The 15,527-nt window shown below is 42.7% G+C and overlaps 1 protein-coding gene across 1 annotated transcript; it reads right to left on the bottom strand.

Annotated features, from left to right (window-relative positions):
• Positions 1 to 1,644: 1,644 nt before the first annotated feature.
• Positions 1,645 to 14,278, bottom strand: LOC138959665 (uncharacterized). The gene is made up of 4 exons (XM_070331243.1): positions 13,915 to 14,278; positions 11,374 to 11,947; positions 5,313 to 5,465; positions 1,645 to 4,539 (listed from the first exon to the last, which is right to left on the bottom strand). The coding sequence occupies exons 2-4, from the start codon at positions 11,657 to 11,659 to the stop codon at positions 4,316 to 4,318; spliced, it is 663 nt and encodes a 220-aa protein (XP_070187344.1). The 5' UTR covers positions 11,660 to 11,947; positions 13,915 to 14,278; the 3' UTR covers positions 1,645 to 4,315.
• Between the last annotated feature and the right edge of the window lie 1,249 nt (positions 14,279 to 15,527).

Raw genomic sequence — 15,527 nt, 5'->3', positions numbered from 1 at the left:
CTGTCGCGTCGCGCCGACCAGGTGTTTCATTCTCTGGGCCTATGCGTCACATCGATGTTTTCTCTCAATCTTCCTCATGATAAATCGGTGCATTTTACAATTTGTAAGATTACAAAGAATGGGGCAGGATGTTGATTTCCATAAAACCAGGATAACAATCTTTCCAAGATCTATCACATGTACAATGCAGTTAATTACCCATTTGTAAGAATGGAAATAATGAGGTCGTGTTCTGATTTAAAAAAGGAAGAGGAAGATCGTGAAGATCTGTTACGTATTCAGTGCATTTTGCCAATTTGTAAGATTGGAAAAAAAGGAAGCAGCATAATTTTCTTATAATTTTTCATAAAAGCAGCACAATCTTTTGCATTCTTTGTTCATTTTTCCATTTGAAAGATTAGAAAGAACGAGGCAGTTTGCCGATTTTTAGTAACAAGAAACTCAAATAAAATATCTTTTTATTTGGTATGTACTTGTTATCAAATGAATTTGTGAAGCGCTTCGAGCTGTGGGGAAGCGCTCTATACATTTTCCATTATCATTATTATTATTATTATCATATATTATGTAAGACCAAAAGAACGTGACGGAATTTTGCTTTTGGGATGAGCTGTGAATAACACAAGATCTGGCAGGCACTGATTAGCATTTCGTAGGGATCTGACTGACAATACTGAATGAAACAAAAATCAAAATTGTACAACGGGCGGGGATATAGCTCAGTTGGTAGAGCGCTGGATTTGTATTCAGTTGGCCGCTGTCAGCGTGAGTTCGATCCCAGGTTCGGCGGAAATTTATTTCACAGAGTCAACTTTGTGTGCAGACTCTCTTCGGTGTCCGAACCTCCCCCCGTGTACACTACATTGGGTGTGCACGTTAAAGATCCCACGATTGACAAAAGGGTCTTTCCTGGTAAAATTGCTTAGGCACAGTTAATAATTGTCTACCTATACCCGTGTGACTTGGAATAATAGGCCGTGAAAGGTAAATATGCGCCGAAATGGCTGCAATCTACTGGCCGTATAAAATTTCATCTCACACGGCATCACTGCAGAGCGCCTAGAACTGTACCCACGGAATATGCGCGATATAAGACTCATTGATTGATTGATTGAACTCTCATACTAACGTTACTTGAAACTGAGTGTGTTGGCTAGGAACTGAACATTCACTCAAAAACTTAGATGGGGAAAATGAACGTGTAAGCTAGTAAAACCCGACTAGACCGCAAATTGTACACACAGAGTTTTACATACAAAACAGCAAATCTATATGCAATTAAAAAGTCAGGTAGAAACCAGTTATAGCCAGCTGTTGTTCAATAGCCTTGCAGACTGGCAGGTAAATTGTGGGTTAAAATCCCATTACCTTTCGATATTAATACTGCCAGAGACACACAATTAAACCATGCCAGTTGTTGTTGTTGTTGTTTGTTGTTGTTTGTTGTTGTTTGTTGTTTGTTGTTGTTGTTGTTGTTACCGTCGACATGTACCCGGAAGAACCTGAATATTTTCCAGATATTTAAAATTTGCTCGTTGACTGTTCTTTCACAAGTCTGTTCCTTTGCCCCAGAAGGCAAGAAATAAACAATCGACAGAAACTCAGACATACACACGAGCTCAAAGAAAACATCAAACAACGAAGAAAAAAGAGAACGTTTTTTATTTGACAAAAATATAGCACATAAAATTAGCTGCAACCATAGTCACCAATGAAACAAACTGGTTGTATACAAGCAAGAATACAATTTCAAAAATATTCTACTGCGAATAAATTTTGCAAAAAAACACATTGACAAATCAAAATGGTAGGTATGGACCGATGAGGTGGAAACACAAAGCATATCGGTAAACAAACAAATGAACAAACAAACAGACAGACAGACAGACAGACAGACAGACAGACAAACAGAGAGACGGACAGACAACCACAGAATTAACAGTGACATCAAGGAGAGTTATTAAAGAAAGACAGACAGACAGACAGACAGACAGACAGACAGACAGACAGACAGACAGACAGACAAACAGAGAGACGGACAGACAACCACAGAATTAACAGTGACATCAAGGAGAGCAGGGCCGGACTAGGCGAAGAGGAGGGGGGGGGGGGTTGCCAGTGGTGGCCCAGGGGGATGTCCCCCCTGGCGGCAGGGGCGGATCAGTTCATTTTATGACTGTTTTTTTTCAAAAGTATATTGTGAAGATATAGGTGTGAAGGCGCGAAGCGCCGAGCCGACGGCGCGAAGCGCCTAGCTTGCCAGGGGGGTCTGGGGGCATGCCCCCCCGGAAATTTTTGAAAAAAAGGATGCAAAATGGTGCAATCTGGTGCATTCTGAGGATGATCATTACCAGTTTCAGGCAGCAGATTTTGTCACTGATTAATACCCCAAAAATTGAAACTCAATGTAAAATAAAGAAATGCATACCTCATTCAATATTTTTATTTTTTGGCTGGGGGGGGGGGGGGGTCCGGAAACCCTAGAACCCACCCCCCCCTCGTTGTGGGGGTCAGGGGGCGAAGCCCCCTGAAGCTGACGGGTAGGTCATATATTCTGAGATAGGAAAATGGTCGCTCCTTGCATGAAACGGCATAAAATAAGCAATAATAATAAAAAAAATTAAATAAGTAAGGTACATGTTTAGGCTAGGGGGGGGGGGGTTGCGCAACCCCCATAACCCCCCCGGTAGTCCGGCCCTGGAGAGTTATTAAAGACAGACAGACAGACAGAGAGACAAGGAGACAGACAGAGAGACAAACACACAAATAAATAGTGCATTTAAGGAGAGTAATTAAAGAAAGAAAGAAAGACAGACAGACAGAAAGAAAGAAAGACAGAAAGACTAGACAGAAAGAAGCAAAGAAACAAAAACAACACACAACAAGGCAACTGAAGCAAACACATTTATAAACAGAACCTCTGCAAAACATACACAACGTCAAAGTATAAACAGACTAGTCCAGGTACAACACACCAAAAAAATGCTGCCTTATAAGAATTCACGCGCGAAACAACAGGTGCGGTCAGTGCTGTTAATATGAAGCATGAAAGGAAGAAAAATCGTCCTAAAGTGTGAAACGTACATTTTATCTAGGGTATGCATTCATGCAGACCATGTCAGATCTGGCCAGGATTTTACATGTAATTAAACCACCCCTCTGCTTGAACGCATACAATAAATCAACACCCTGACTGCTGCTGTTGTGAGTTGATTTTTTGGGAGTTTATTTCTTTAAGAGCCACTACGTAGTACGAAATTCATTGAAAAAAAACCTCCATTAAATAATCCGACAACAACATCACCTATATAGGCTGTTTGTTGTTTGGTATGTGACCAAGCGGAAGAATCGTCCTTTTTTTTATCACACGTAAGAGCCTCAGGGGCGGATCCAGGGGGGTTTCCGGGGTTTCCATAACCCACCCCCCAGCCTAAAAAAAAAGAAAAAAAAATGAAAATAAAGAAAAACTGATGGCTCAGATTGCACCAGAATACTCCTTTTTCCTTGATTTTTGTTATCAAAAATTGTCCAGGGGGGCATGCCCCCGGACCCCCCTAGGAGCTGCACTTTGTCTTCTAAGTGACGGCTTTGGAAAGTAGTTGGGTAATTCGTTGACTCACGTTGCACCAGATCGATCAGTTGTCCTTGTTTTGATCCAAATTTGACTTCTGAAATTTACTTTTTGGTTTCGGACGGTGTATTTATGGAAGTTTGTTGGCTCACATAGCACCAAATTACTCAATTTTTCTTGTTTTTATCAACATTTTCAGGGGGGCATGCCCCCCGGACAACCCAATAGGAGGTTCGAACGCTTCGCGCCCACAACTAAACTCTTCGCGTCGTCGAATTGACCCTCAGAAAAGAAATGTGGAATTCCCCGCTTAAAAATTATGTGATCCGCCCCTGAGCCTTGCCAGATGTGAAATGTTGAGCCCAAATGTTTACACGGGAAAGTGTTGCTTTAATCCCAACAGCCATCACAAACTGTGATGACAGAATAACATTATTTTGTTCTCTCCAAAAGTTGAGGTATAAGTTTCCTGGACGTAAAACTATTCACACAATCAGCAGACATTATGCAGTGAAAAAAATATAGAATATAGAAATATATCTGAAAGATAGAGAAATGATTTTTGGCTACTTTCGTAATTTTGCAACCAGTAGCAAATCTGATGACTATTGTCATTCAAAAAGAGTGATGGATATTTTCGTTCACACTGAGTCAGCTCAAAGTTGAAGCGGCGTGGCCGTAAAAAACGAAATAATCATTCAATTTGAAAAAATGAAGAACAGTGTCCGTCGATATTGTTTGCAATCACGCTACCAGCTGGAACTGTGGTGGCGCTTTAGGGTAACGACGAAGATGTATGCAGACAAACAAAGCAGACACGCAGACGAGCAGACTCGCAACCACTTCTGCGCCGTACGACCAGCCAAGGTACGACAACTCTGGGTCTTTCCCGATCATCGACATCATACGAGCTACCTCCCTTCTTGTGAGAACCGCGTACATTACCACAGCCACGAGCAGAAGGATTCCTGCAAATAACAGAGTAGAGAGACTGTACAATTTATTGAAATATAATGAGTTAAGAGGACAGCAATAAACGAAAAAAAGATAATTGACGGTAAACAAACATAATAGGCATGTGCATAAAAGAAGTCAAAATATCTCTTCGTGACCAGCACCGGCCTCGCGGTCAAAAACGGCAACATTATTTCAGCTATCAAAAACTACCATCCCTCCGACGTCATCATTATCACCACCAACACCAACACAACTAACTCATCTGAGACTGCTGAGATGATGAGCCCACATCATCATCATCATCGTCATCGTCATCGTTCACTCACTCACTCACTCACTCACTCACTCACTCACTCACTCACTCATGCGTCTCTTCTGTGCCGGAGTGTAAGGCAGAATCACGAAGCTCATCATCATCGTCGTCGTCGTCGTCGTCGTCATCATCATCATCATCATCATCATTCAATCACTCATTCACTCACTCACACACGCACACACTTACTCCCTCCCTCCCCCCCTCACTCACTTATTCACTCGCTCACTCAACTCAATCACTCAATCACTCATGCGTCTCTTCCGTGCCGGAGTGTAAGGCAGCATCACGAAGGCCACCATCATCATGCTAATCATCATTCTCATCATCATTCTCATCATCATGCTCATCATCATCATCATCATCATCATCATCATCATCATCATCATCATCATCCTCCTCCTCTTCTTCCTCCTCCTCCTTCTCCTCCTCCCTCTTTACCTCCTCCTCACCACCACCACCATGACTCACCCGAGACAGCTGAGATGACGAGGTTGATGATGGTGACGATGCGTCGCTTCCTGGTGCCGAGCTGCAGACAGGCGGTGTAGAGCAGCAGAATGAAGGCCACGGGGAGCGTGAAGGATGCAACCACCGCCAGCACCTCCACGCCAGCTAGGAAACCTGCCATTTGACGAGGGAAACAATGAATCTTCCAAAGACTTTTTCAGTCGTTATTTTTGACAGACTAATATAGTTTCTTATTTAGTTGGTTATTGGTTGATTATACCAAATCAGTCAGTCTGTCGGTTGGTAAATTAGTTGAATATTGGTTGATTATACCAAATCAGTCAGTCTGTCGGTTGGTAAATTAGTTGAATATTGGTTGATTATACCAAATCAGTCAGTCTGTCGGTTGGTAAATTAGTTGAATATTGGTTGATTATACCAAATCAGTCAGTCTGTCGGTTGGTAAATTAGTTGAACTGGTTGATTATACCAAATCAGTCAGTCTGTCGGTTGGTAAATTAGTTGAATATTGGTTGATAACTAAGTTGATTAGTTGGTGGGTTCATTAATTGGGTTGGTCTCTCCTTATCTTTCTATTTCTCTCTCTGCCTCTCTCTCTCTCTGCCTCTCTTTGTCTCTGCCTGCCTGCCTGCCAGCCTGCCAGCCTGTCTGTCTTTGTCTGTCTGTCTGTCTCTGTTTGTCTGTTTGTCTGTCTGTCTGCCTCTCCTTCTAAGTAGTGGCGTCTGAAGGTAGAAAAACAGTTTTTGTGAACACGCTCCTTAATGGCTCACCGTTTCATATCTGGCCATGCAGGCTTTTACATGAGATAAGACTATTCCTACATTTGCACACATACGAAAATTCAAGTTTGCAAGGATGCTTGATGTGGTGAGTTGGAATGTTCTGATGAATTAATTTATTTTATGAAATTAATTCAAGAAAAAATGGTCAGGGTGCACAGAGAGCCCCCATGCTGGTGATGTTTGGTGTGTGACCAAGCGGAGGGGTGGTTCTTTCTTTATTTTCTTTATTTGGTGTTTAACGTCGTTTTCAACCACGAAGGTTATATCGCGACGGGGAAAGGGGGGGAGATGGGATAGAGCCACTTGTCAATTTTTTCTTGTTCACAAAAGCACTAATCAAAAATTTGCTCCAGGGGCTTGCAACGTAGTACAATATATGACCTTACTGGGAGAATGCAAGTTTCCAGTACAAAGGACTTAACATTCGTTACATACTGCTTGACTAAAATCTTTACAAACATTGACTATATTCTATACAAGAAACACGTAAGTAACAAGGGTAAAAAGAGAAACAGAATCCGTTAGTCGCCTCTTACGACATGCTGGGGAGCATCGGGTAAATTCTTCCCCCTAACCCGCGGGGGGATGGAGGGATGGTGTTATCCCATGTCAAAGCCTGGCCAGATCTTCTTCTTCTTCTTCTGCCTTCGTGGGCTGAAAATCCCACGTACACTTGTGTTTTTTGCACGAGTGGAATTTTACGTGTATGACCGTTTTTTACCCCGCCATTTAGGCAGCCATACGCCGTTTTCGGAGGAAGCGTGCTGGGTATTTTTGTGTTTCTATAACCCACCGAACTCTGACATGGATTACAGGATCTTTTTCGTGCGCACTTGGTCTTGTGCTTGCGTGTACACACGGGGGTGTTCGCGGACACCGAGGAGAGTCTGCACACAAATTGACTCTGAGAAATAAATATCTCGTCGAACGTGGGGACGAACTCACGCTGACAGCGGCCAACTGGATACAAATTCAGCGCGCTACCGACTGAGCTACATCCCCGCCCTGGCCAGATCTGAGGCGGTGAGCCAGACTGTTTACACGGGAAGGTGTGTGTCCTCAAAATATCGCTCTGTTTTCTCTTTGTCCATACACACATTCGAACGCTGCTAAATGGTTATTTGTTTGTGAACGATTTATTCTTTTTGTAGACAGGTCCAGTCTTCTTTTGGAAAATGCTAGGTAAGAAATGCTGCTGTTTTACACTATGCAGCATGAAGGTGAAATAGAGATAGTTCAAGTGTGTATTACTCACAGACAGACACAGACAGACAGACAGACAGACAGACAGACACAGACGCACGAACACCCGCGCGCAAGCACGTACGCACGCACGCACGCATACACATATACTGACTGCGTTGTTAAGCAACCAAGCACCGAGTAAACATAGTACGGCAATGGATTTCACTGCAGAAACTATAACGGGACTTGACAAGTCACTAATGCACAATTTCACGGTTCACATAACACGACATGCAACCAGTGGCAAACACCTTCTCCAAAACCAGGAAAGCAACACAGTTAACCCAGACACAGGTGATGTTGAAAAGGCACACGAAACAGACACATTCATTAACCATACATACGTAACTTCCTAACACAGACCAAAGGCGAACAGGCACACATGCAAACACACAGAAAAGGAAGACGATTGAATGAGTTGTACACCAAGTCATTAACGATATATACACAAGAGGAACTGAGGAGATTACTTAAGCCTAATAGAAGCTCTTTTTCTTTTAACTGATTCTAATGCGCTATTAGAATACGAAAAAAAGAATCGACGCTCGTTTTCTATCAATTCTTCGGTAAACGACTGTGAATTGAGTGTCGCTAACTATTGGTGAACGGAAACACAGTTTTCGTTACTGCTATGAATATCTGATCATTGACCGTTTGCTTACTGTTTCTGGTGTACAGCTTGATTTACGTTATTATTTTCTGTTAATAAACAAAACAGTATTCCTCTCTAAGATACGGATTACACGGCTATAAACGTTGGGATTGTCTAAATCGACGTAAAGCCGGATTTATGAATATTGCATTTCCAATATCATTTTAAAATATAAGTCCAGAAACCTGTGTATCGCTGAGTGTCATGCAGCACAACATCAATCCGAGTCATGAAAAACTACTCTTTCCTCTTTGGTTTTTCATGTTCCTTCTTCCTTCTTCCTTTTCCCTGTTTCCCTTTCTGTCCCTTTTGCCTATCTTTCAGATCTTTTTCTTTTCATTTTTGTTCTGTTATTTTGTTTTATTACTTTTTATATTCTAGTCTTTTTTTTCAGGGACGTCATTCAAATTCAATCTTGTGGCTGACTGGTACATTGGAAAGCAGCATGGGTCGTAACGGTACAGCGCGCCGCAATGCTCGACATTCACACAGGTTATTAAGCAGAGTGTGAGGGTTTTTTAAGCGTGCACTCCCATGCAGACAGACAGATAGATAGAAAGAAAAGCAGACAGACAGACAGACTGGCAGACAGACAGACAGACCGACAGACAATCCAACAGGCAGCTAGACACACAGACAAAAAGACAGAAGTACGGACGGACCGATGTACAGATACAGACAGACAGATAGACAGACAGACAGATATAGACAGACAGAAAGACATACAGACAGACAGAATGCAGTCAGACAGACAGATCGATACACAGCCACAGACAGACATGTGCAGACAGACAGACAGACCGGCAGGCGGACGGAAAGGAGGACAGACGGACAGATAGACAGACAGAAAAAGAGGCAGACGGACGGACAGGCGGACAGACAGACAGACGGACGCACGCGCGCGCACACACACACACACACACACACACACACACACACACACACACTCACTCACTCACTCACTCACTCACACACACACACACACACACTCACTCACAAACAAACACACATACACACGCACGCACGCACACACACACACTCACACACACACACACACACACACACACACACACACACTCACACACACACACACACACACACACACACGCGCACGCAGGAAGGAAACTGCTGCTTGAAACGGATACTGCCAGCGTCATGTCCACAAGTATGAAAAGGCACGGTTACACGACGAACTTTTTCAAACGGAATGTTTTTCTTGTTCGATTTTTTCGTGAATATTTTGCTTTGGCTTTGTATGTTTACTTCCCCGCTATGCCATCTATTTCTCTGTAACGGTGTTACTGTGGTTACCATCCTCAAGTGCAAGTGATAAACAATCACCTGATAGGCCCCATGTGAGCTGTTGGTATTTCCATAACCGCATCGCAGTGTGATTATTTTCAACGAGAGTAAGAATTACAAGTGGCTGGAATGATATTCTTGTAATTCTTTGTGGAGTACTGGACTGAGTGTCATTGGCATGCAGCTTGTTAAGCTATAAATGAATGGGCTCTAAAAACAACAACGAAAAACACAACATAGAACGCATGATTAGAGCACTCGGAACACAGACAATCAGGCATGCAGTAGACCAGTTACACATGCAGATAGTAACGTTATTGTAGACATGGATGTTTCTTTGCATCCATTATTGCCTCTTGTTCAATTACAAAAGAGCACACGTGTCCGTTGACACGATTATATATCTATGGTTAATTTTGATCCAATGTAGTAAACAGTATCCTTTGTCGCTTACATTTTCATCTATTCAATATGCAGGTTTTGCAAAACGCTTGGCAGAAGACCTGCATCCGAACACTGTGTTAACACGTCTATATAAACATCACGTCTCGCTATCAAAAAACCCCACAAGAACATGAAAAAAGAAAAGATTTTTGTATAAGCAACAGCTTATCTGAAGGATATGTTGCTATGACAACGATGCAAACTCTCTTCACAAATTCAAAAACAGATAGACTGATATCGTTCAAAAATTCAGAATAAAAAAAACAAAAACAAGAATGTTTACTTAACTTTTTTTTGAAAACATTTTTATTCCGACTCTCTTCACTGTTTGAATTTAACAACACTCGTTTTTTCCGAGCAATGACCTCGATCAATTAGGTTCTAAGCCTCTTCAGTCCACTGCTTCTATCCTACTATTTTCACTATCTTCATTCTGTATGATTGCTGGGTGAGAAATCGATGTTCATGCAAATACTGGCGCGATGAGTCATTTGTTCAAACACTGCAGTACAAAGCCCAATTTCTGCCCCTAAAGGCCCGGCAGCAAGGATAGAAAGTGGAGAGACGAAGCTAAATAAAATGAAATGAAACAGTACGACATATTTCATTTGTGACGCTTTCTACTTGTTTTACAAAAACAACAACAACAACAACAACAACAACAACACTTGAACAACAACAACAACAACAACAACAACAACAACAACAACAACAACAACAACAACAACAACAACAACAACGAAACACAAAATCAACCGACATACCGGCATTTCACGCTCACTCGCACCACACACACACACACACACACACACACACACACACACACACACACACACACACACACACACACACACACACACATAATGTGTGTGTGTGGGGGTGTGAAAGAGAGAGAGAGAGGCAGAGAGACAGTGAGACAGAGACAGAGAGAGACAGAGAGACAGAGAGAGAGAGGCAGAGAGACAGTGAGACAGAGACAGAGAGAGACAGAGAGACAGAGACAGAGAGAGACAGAGACACAGAGACATAGAATCAGAAACAGAAACAGAGAGACAGAGACAGAGAGACATACAGACAAATACAAAGAGACAGACAGACAGACAGACAGCAACGTGAACCCTCGTTAAGCCTTGCATGCAATGTTTGCTTGGACCAGTGCTTTGTTTGCATTCCATCGTTAGTTTGCCTTGATATTAATTACGCGTAACACGTGCAGCGGCGAAACACAAGTACCTGTACCTATACGTGATATTGACTTTGACACCACAAACTATTTCAGTCGTATGTTCAAAAAAGTAGTCCATCTGTGAACTCTGAATATGCAGATGACCTCTATAAATTATTCAATTGTACTCTGAAATCAAAGACAATGACCAATGACAGTTGAGATCGAAACTCGGTTGTGATGGGTTATCCAGAATAATCACCTTCTCAGCTAACAGAGACAAAGAGGCAGGTCATGGGATAATGCATAATATTTTATTTATAACACGACATAGTTATGTTTGAAATAAAAAGAACATAAATGAACAGGGAAACTAACGCAAAAGACTGATGGACAGACAGACAGACTGACAGACAGACTGACAGACAAAACGCTCCAAATTATATACAAACATTCTAGCAGTTTACGAACCTGGGGTCTGGCAGTTTGGGGTCACTTCCTGAAATTGTTGGCACCATTCCCACAGACCAAGGCGGACTTTGACAAACTCTACAGAATCCGGCGAAGGCAGTGGGTCACTTCCATTTCCGGCCCCTCTTCCTCCTGCTCGAGCTGCTGTGGGTGGGGTAGGGCCAGTTTGAACGGGTACGAAGACACCCACCTGTACCCAGGCAGATGTGACCAGGGACACGAAATGAAGAAGTCCTGACATCAGCTGCAGCATGAGTGCCAGTGAACACAGAACTGTCAACGGCATCTTCGTTGATTTATATTCCCGTTTGTCAATGTTGAAAAACGATACTTTTTGTAGAGCCTATTTCAGAGCATTCTGCTCTGTTTTAGGATCCAATGGCAGGTCTCAGATTCTTCCTTTTCTCTTTCTTTTCAGTTCCTTTTCTCTTCCTTTTGCTTTCCTTTGTGCAGGGGACTTCCTTTTGCTTTCCTTTGTGCAGGGGACTTCGTTACGATGCAAGGTCTGTGATCACAGGAGTAAACTACTCAGGTGCACTTTGGCCAGGTAAATGCAGGCGTAGGATTGTCCTCTCTATAAAAGACAACATAAACAAAACAATGAACGAAAATAACACTGCGCGATTATTAGTTCAAACAGACACAAGAAACACAAAGAGAGTGAAAGCTGCTCAAACGCATTACTCGAAAAAACACCAGTAACAGCCTTATGAACAGAATGAAGATTGGGCAACCCTTAGCTAAAACAAACACCTAACAGAAAACAAAGTTAGACACTGAGTCTGTTTGACTTGTGCAGCTTTCAGCTCGATCAAACAGAATAAAACATCTTTCTCTCTCTTCTTCGTTTCTTCACTTTCTCTTTTTTGGTTATGTTGGTTTGTGTCATTCTTTTTATATTTTGTAGTTTCATTTTTCCTTGTCAAAACCTGTCAGTACAGGAGTCGGTTAGGGAGACGGGTATGGCGTCCTGCCCGTAATGAAATTTCCTTGCTTCTTCGTTCTTGATTCTCATCGTAAACACGTCTACAAACGCACCGTAAACATGCTGTTAACATAATATGCAAAACATAGCAATAGAAATTCCTCGTGATGCAAAGTAAATGCTTCTCATTCAGATTTTTGTGAACCGACTTGTCTTACTCAAGTTACTGTACATACAGTCATATTTACGAAGAACTACCCGGGCATGTAGAAATCCTGCCGCAGACAATCAAGACGTCCATTTTCAAAACAATTAAAGTTACTAATGTTATTGCGCTCTGGCTGCAGAACCTACAATAAAGGTAAACATACTTAAATTTAAAAAAAAAACCAGTTCACAGCAAAGCGTGTCAAATTTCAGTACAAATGTGTGGATGATGAACAGAATTGCTTCTTTTTCTGTGTCCGTGGGCCGCAACTCCGACGTGCACTCGTTCTTTTCTTTTCTTTTTTTATTTGTTTGTTTCTTTCTTTCTTGTTTGCACGAGTGGGCATTTACGTGTATGACCGCACCGCCGGAGGGGGAGGAGGGGGGGGGGGGGGCAGGGTTGCTGACATAGTACACGGACACCGAAGCCGTGAAAGCAAACATTGTGGGACTAGAAAAAGACACCTTAAGTGTCCGTTTGTAGCCGGCTTTCAGATGTACAATTCTACCTTACTATAGCTTCATATATCATTATACAGCCGGCCAGTCCGCCTCGTGTTAGCAACTGATGTTAATTGCTATTGTTGTTCCTCGTGAACTTTAGTAAGTATGCCTCCGGCTCCCTTCAGTTATTGTTTTGTCTAGGCCGTTCTATGATTAAACGGTTCATACACTAACTGTTCTCAGTTGTTTTGGTTTTGTTTTGGTTTTGATGCCTCCCTCCGCTGTATAAACCGTAGACCAGCTGCAGCAGCTGCAGCCCAACAAACGACACATTACTCGCACAGTCAGTGTTAGCTTGTAGACCCCGCTTCTCAAGCACTACTTGATTTTTGTTTATGGTCCGCGGCTTTTGTTGTTTACTTGCTGCAGACGACAGACCTCCTCTGCGTTACACGTTATCACCACAATTGAAAATCGTTTTCCTGTGTAGTGATTTACATCATGTAAAGATTACTCACACGGTTTGTAGGCCAGCTAGCACTGCGATAAACGTTTGTTTACCTTTTTTCGAGTCTTTATCAAACTGTGACCGAGCATAGCAAGTGAGCCACGTGCCTAATATAATTTGTAAATAACCGTCGTGTCAATAGAAGAAAACGGGTTTAACGTCATATGCGCAATGCTTCGATGCACCTCGATCACTTCTTGGGTGCAGTTTTATTTCATAAAGTAACGTTGGTTGCACACACATTTTCACCACAAGTACACAGACAAAATTGACTAAAAAAACACCTGAGAGATGTGTCCCACTCACAAAAAGGAGGCAGGAGCAAATCAGGTCAGGCACAAAAAACGTGCACACTGATATTCGACGACTCCAGGGTAGTATTTTGCTCTACAAAAAGGTACAACACACGCGCACGCACAGAGTGAGTAAACACACTGAATGGAATGAGCCAAGTTACCTGTCAGAGAAACCGCCCTGGGTTGCTTGTTTTTGTGCGACTATGATGAACAGGAACAAACTCTCTGCCCCTCAGTTGCAACATCTCCCCATAGCCTAGTTTTGACAGGTTGCTACGAACGAGCGCACAGCACAGTCACTGAGTAAAGCGAAGTAACGAACGTATGAAATGAACGCGCGTTGAAAGAAGGATGCTGGCTTATTCCCACCACCGCGGGAAAACACCTTCCTTCCACTGTGCTGTCTCTGCTCTGTGGGGTGCCCTTGTGACACGGTATTCAAGCTGTTTTAGATTCTCTTCATACTCCACAGATCGTTGCCACCTTTCCCTTTCGCCGTCGGGTGGGTTTATAACCAACTGTGTAAAGAGAAAACAAAAAGAGGGCGTGTCCTTTTGCCATCCTTTCCGTCAGCTGCGGGTATCACACCGCCAGAGAGTCAACGGTGGTGGGTTCAATTATCAAAGTAAGACTGTTATCACGAAACTGACGTCGGGTTGTGCCCTGCATCAGGTGACATGAGAAACGTTGTGCACTTTTAGTTTATTTTGCCTTTTAAATTCAATGAATGCTAGGGCAGAAACAAAATAACCAATAATGTCCAAAGCAACATCGAAAAGAGTTTGATTAAAAAAAAAACACTTCTTTACTCAGTACACTATTCGACTTAGTTATTCCTACTGCAAAAACCATGGGATGTTAGGAGAGATAAAATCAGAGGCAGAGTTGTATTTTCATGATCACGTCTATTTTAAACCTCGATCTACATTTGATTTTGTTTTGTCTTAGATTTTATTTTTATGTTAGAATACTCAAGACATCATCGGGTCTGAAAATCGGACTATCTCTGAGATGAAAAAAAGCCCATCAACCCCTTCTCACTCCCCATACACCGTTCCCCACCCCACCATGCATTCCTTGTGCAAAGTACAACCACTGCTACTTTTAGCGATAGCTATCTCAAGCCCGGCTGCACAAAGAACGCTCGTAAAAGAGTGGGACAGCTAGTAGCTCCATCAGAAACCCAGGGTGGCGAAGCGATCTGTTTTCCTGGCGTACAAAGAATTAATATTTATTAAACGCGAAAGCATTGGATGAACTATCGAAGCACGCAACGATACCGTAAAATTAATGATTAATTCCCGACACGACAGGAGATTCCCACTACAGGGGACTATTTGCCGTTTTCCAGGCGGGAAAGACGTGGCCAGTAATTAGCACTGAGCTTCCGACATACGGACGGGGTACGGACGGACGGACGGACGGACGGACGGACGGTCGGTCAGACGGACGAATGACTCGACGAGAGAGAGAGAGAGAGAGAGAGAGAGAGAGAGAGAGAGAGAGAGAGAGAGAGAGAGAGAGAGAGAGAGAGAGAGAGAGAGAGAGACAGAGAGAGACAGAGAGAGAGAGACAGAGAGAGAGAGACAGAGAGAGAGAGAGAGAGAGAGAGAGAGAGACTGAGAGAGAGAGACTGAGAGAGAGAGAGACTGAGAGAGAGACTGTGAGAGAGAGACAGAGAGAGACAGAGAGAGATAGATAGATAGATAGAGAGAGAGAGAGAGAGAGAGAGAGAGAGAGAGAGAGAGAGAGAGAGAGAGAGAGAGAGAGAGAG

The sequence above is a fragment of the Littorina saxatilis genome, linkage group LG2 (assembly GCF_037325665.1).
Source record: "Littorina saxatilis isolate snail1 linkage group LG2, US_GU_Lsax_2.0, whole genome shotgun sequence".
NCBI lineage: Eukaryota > Metazoa > Mollusca > Gastropoda > Littorinimorpha > Littorinidae > Littorina > Littorina saxatilis.
The sequence above is the reverse complement of the archived record's forward strand: the minus strand, read 5'-3'. Positions and strand labels throughout refer to the sequence as shown.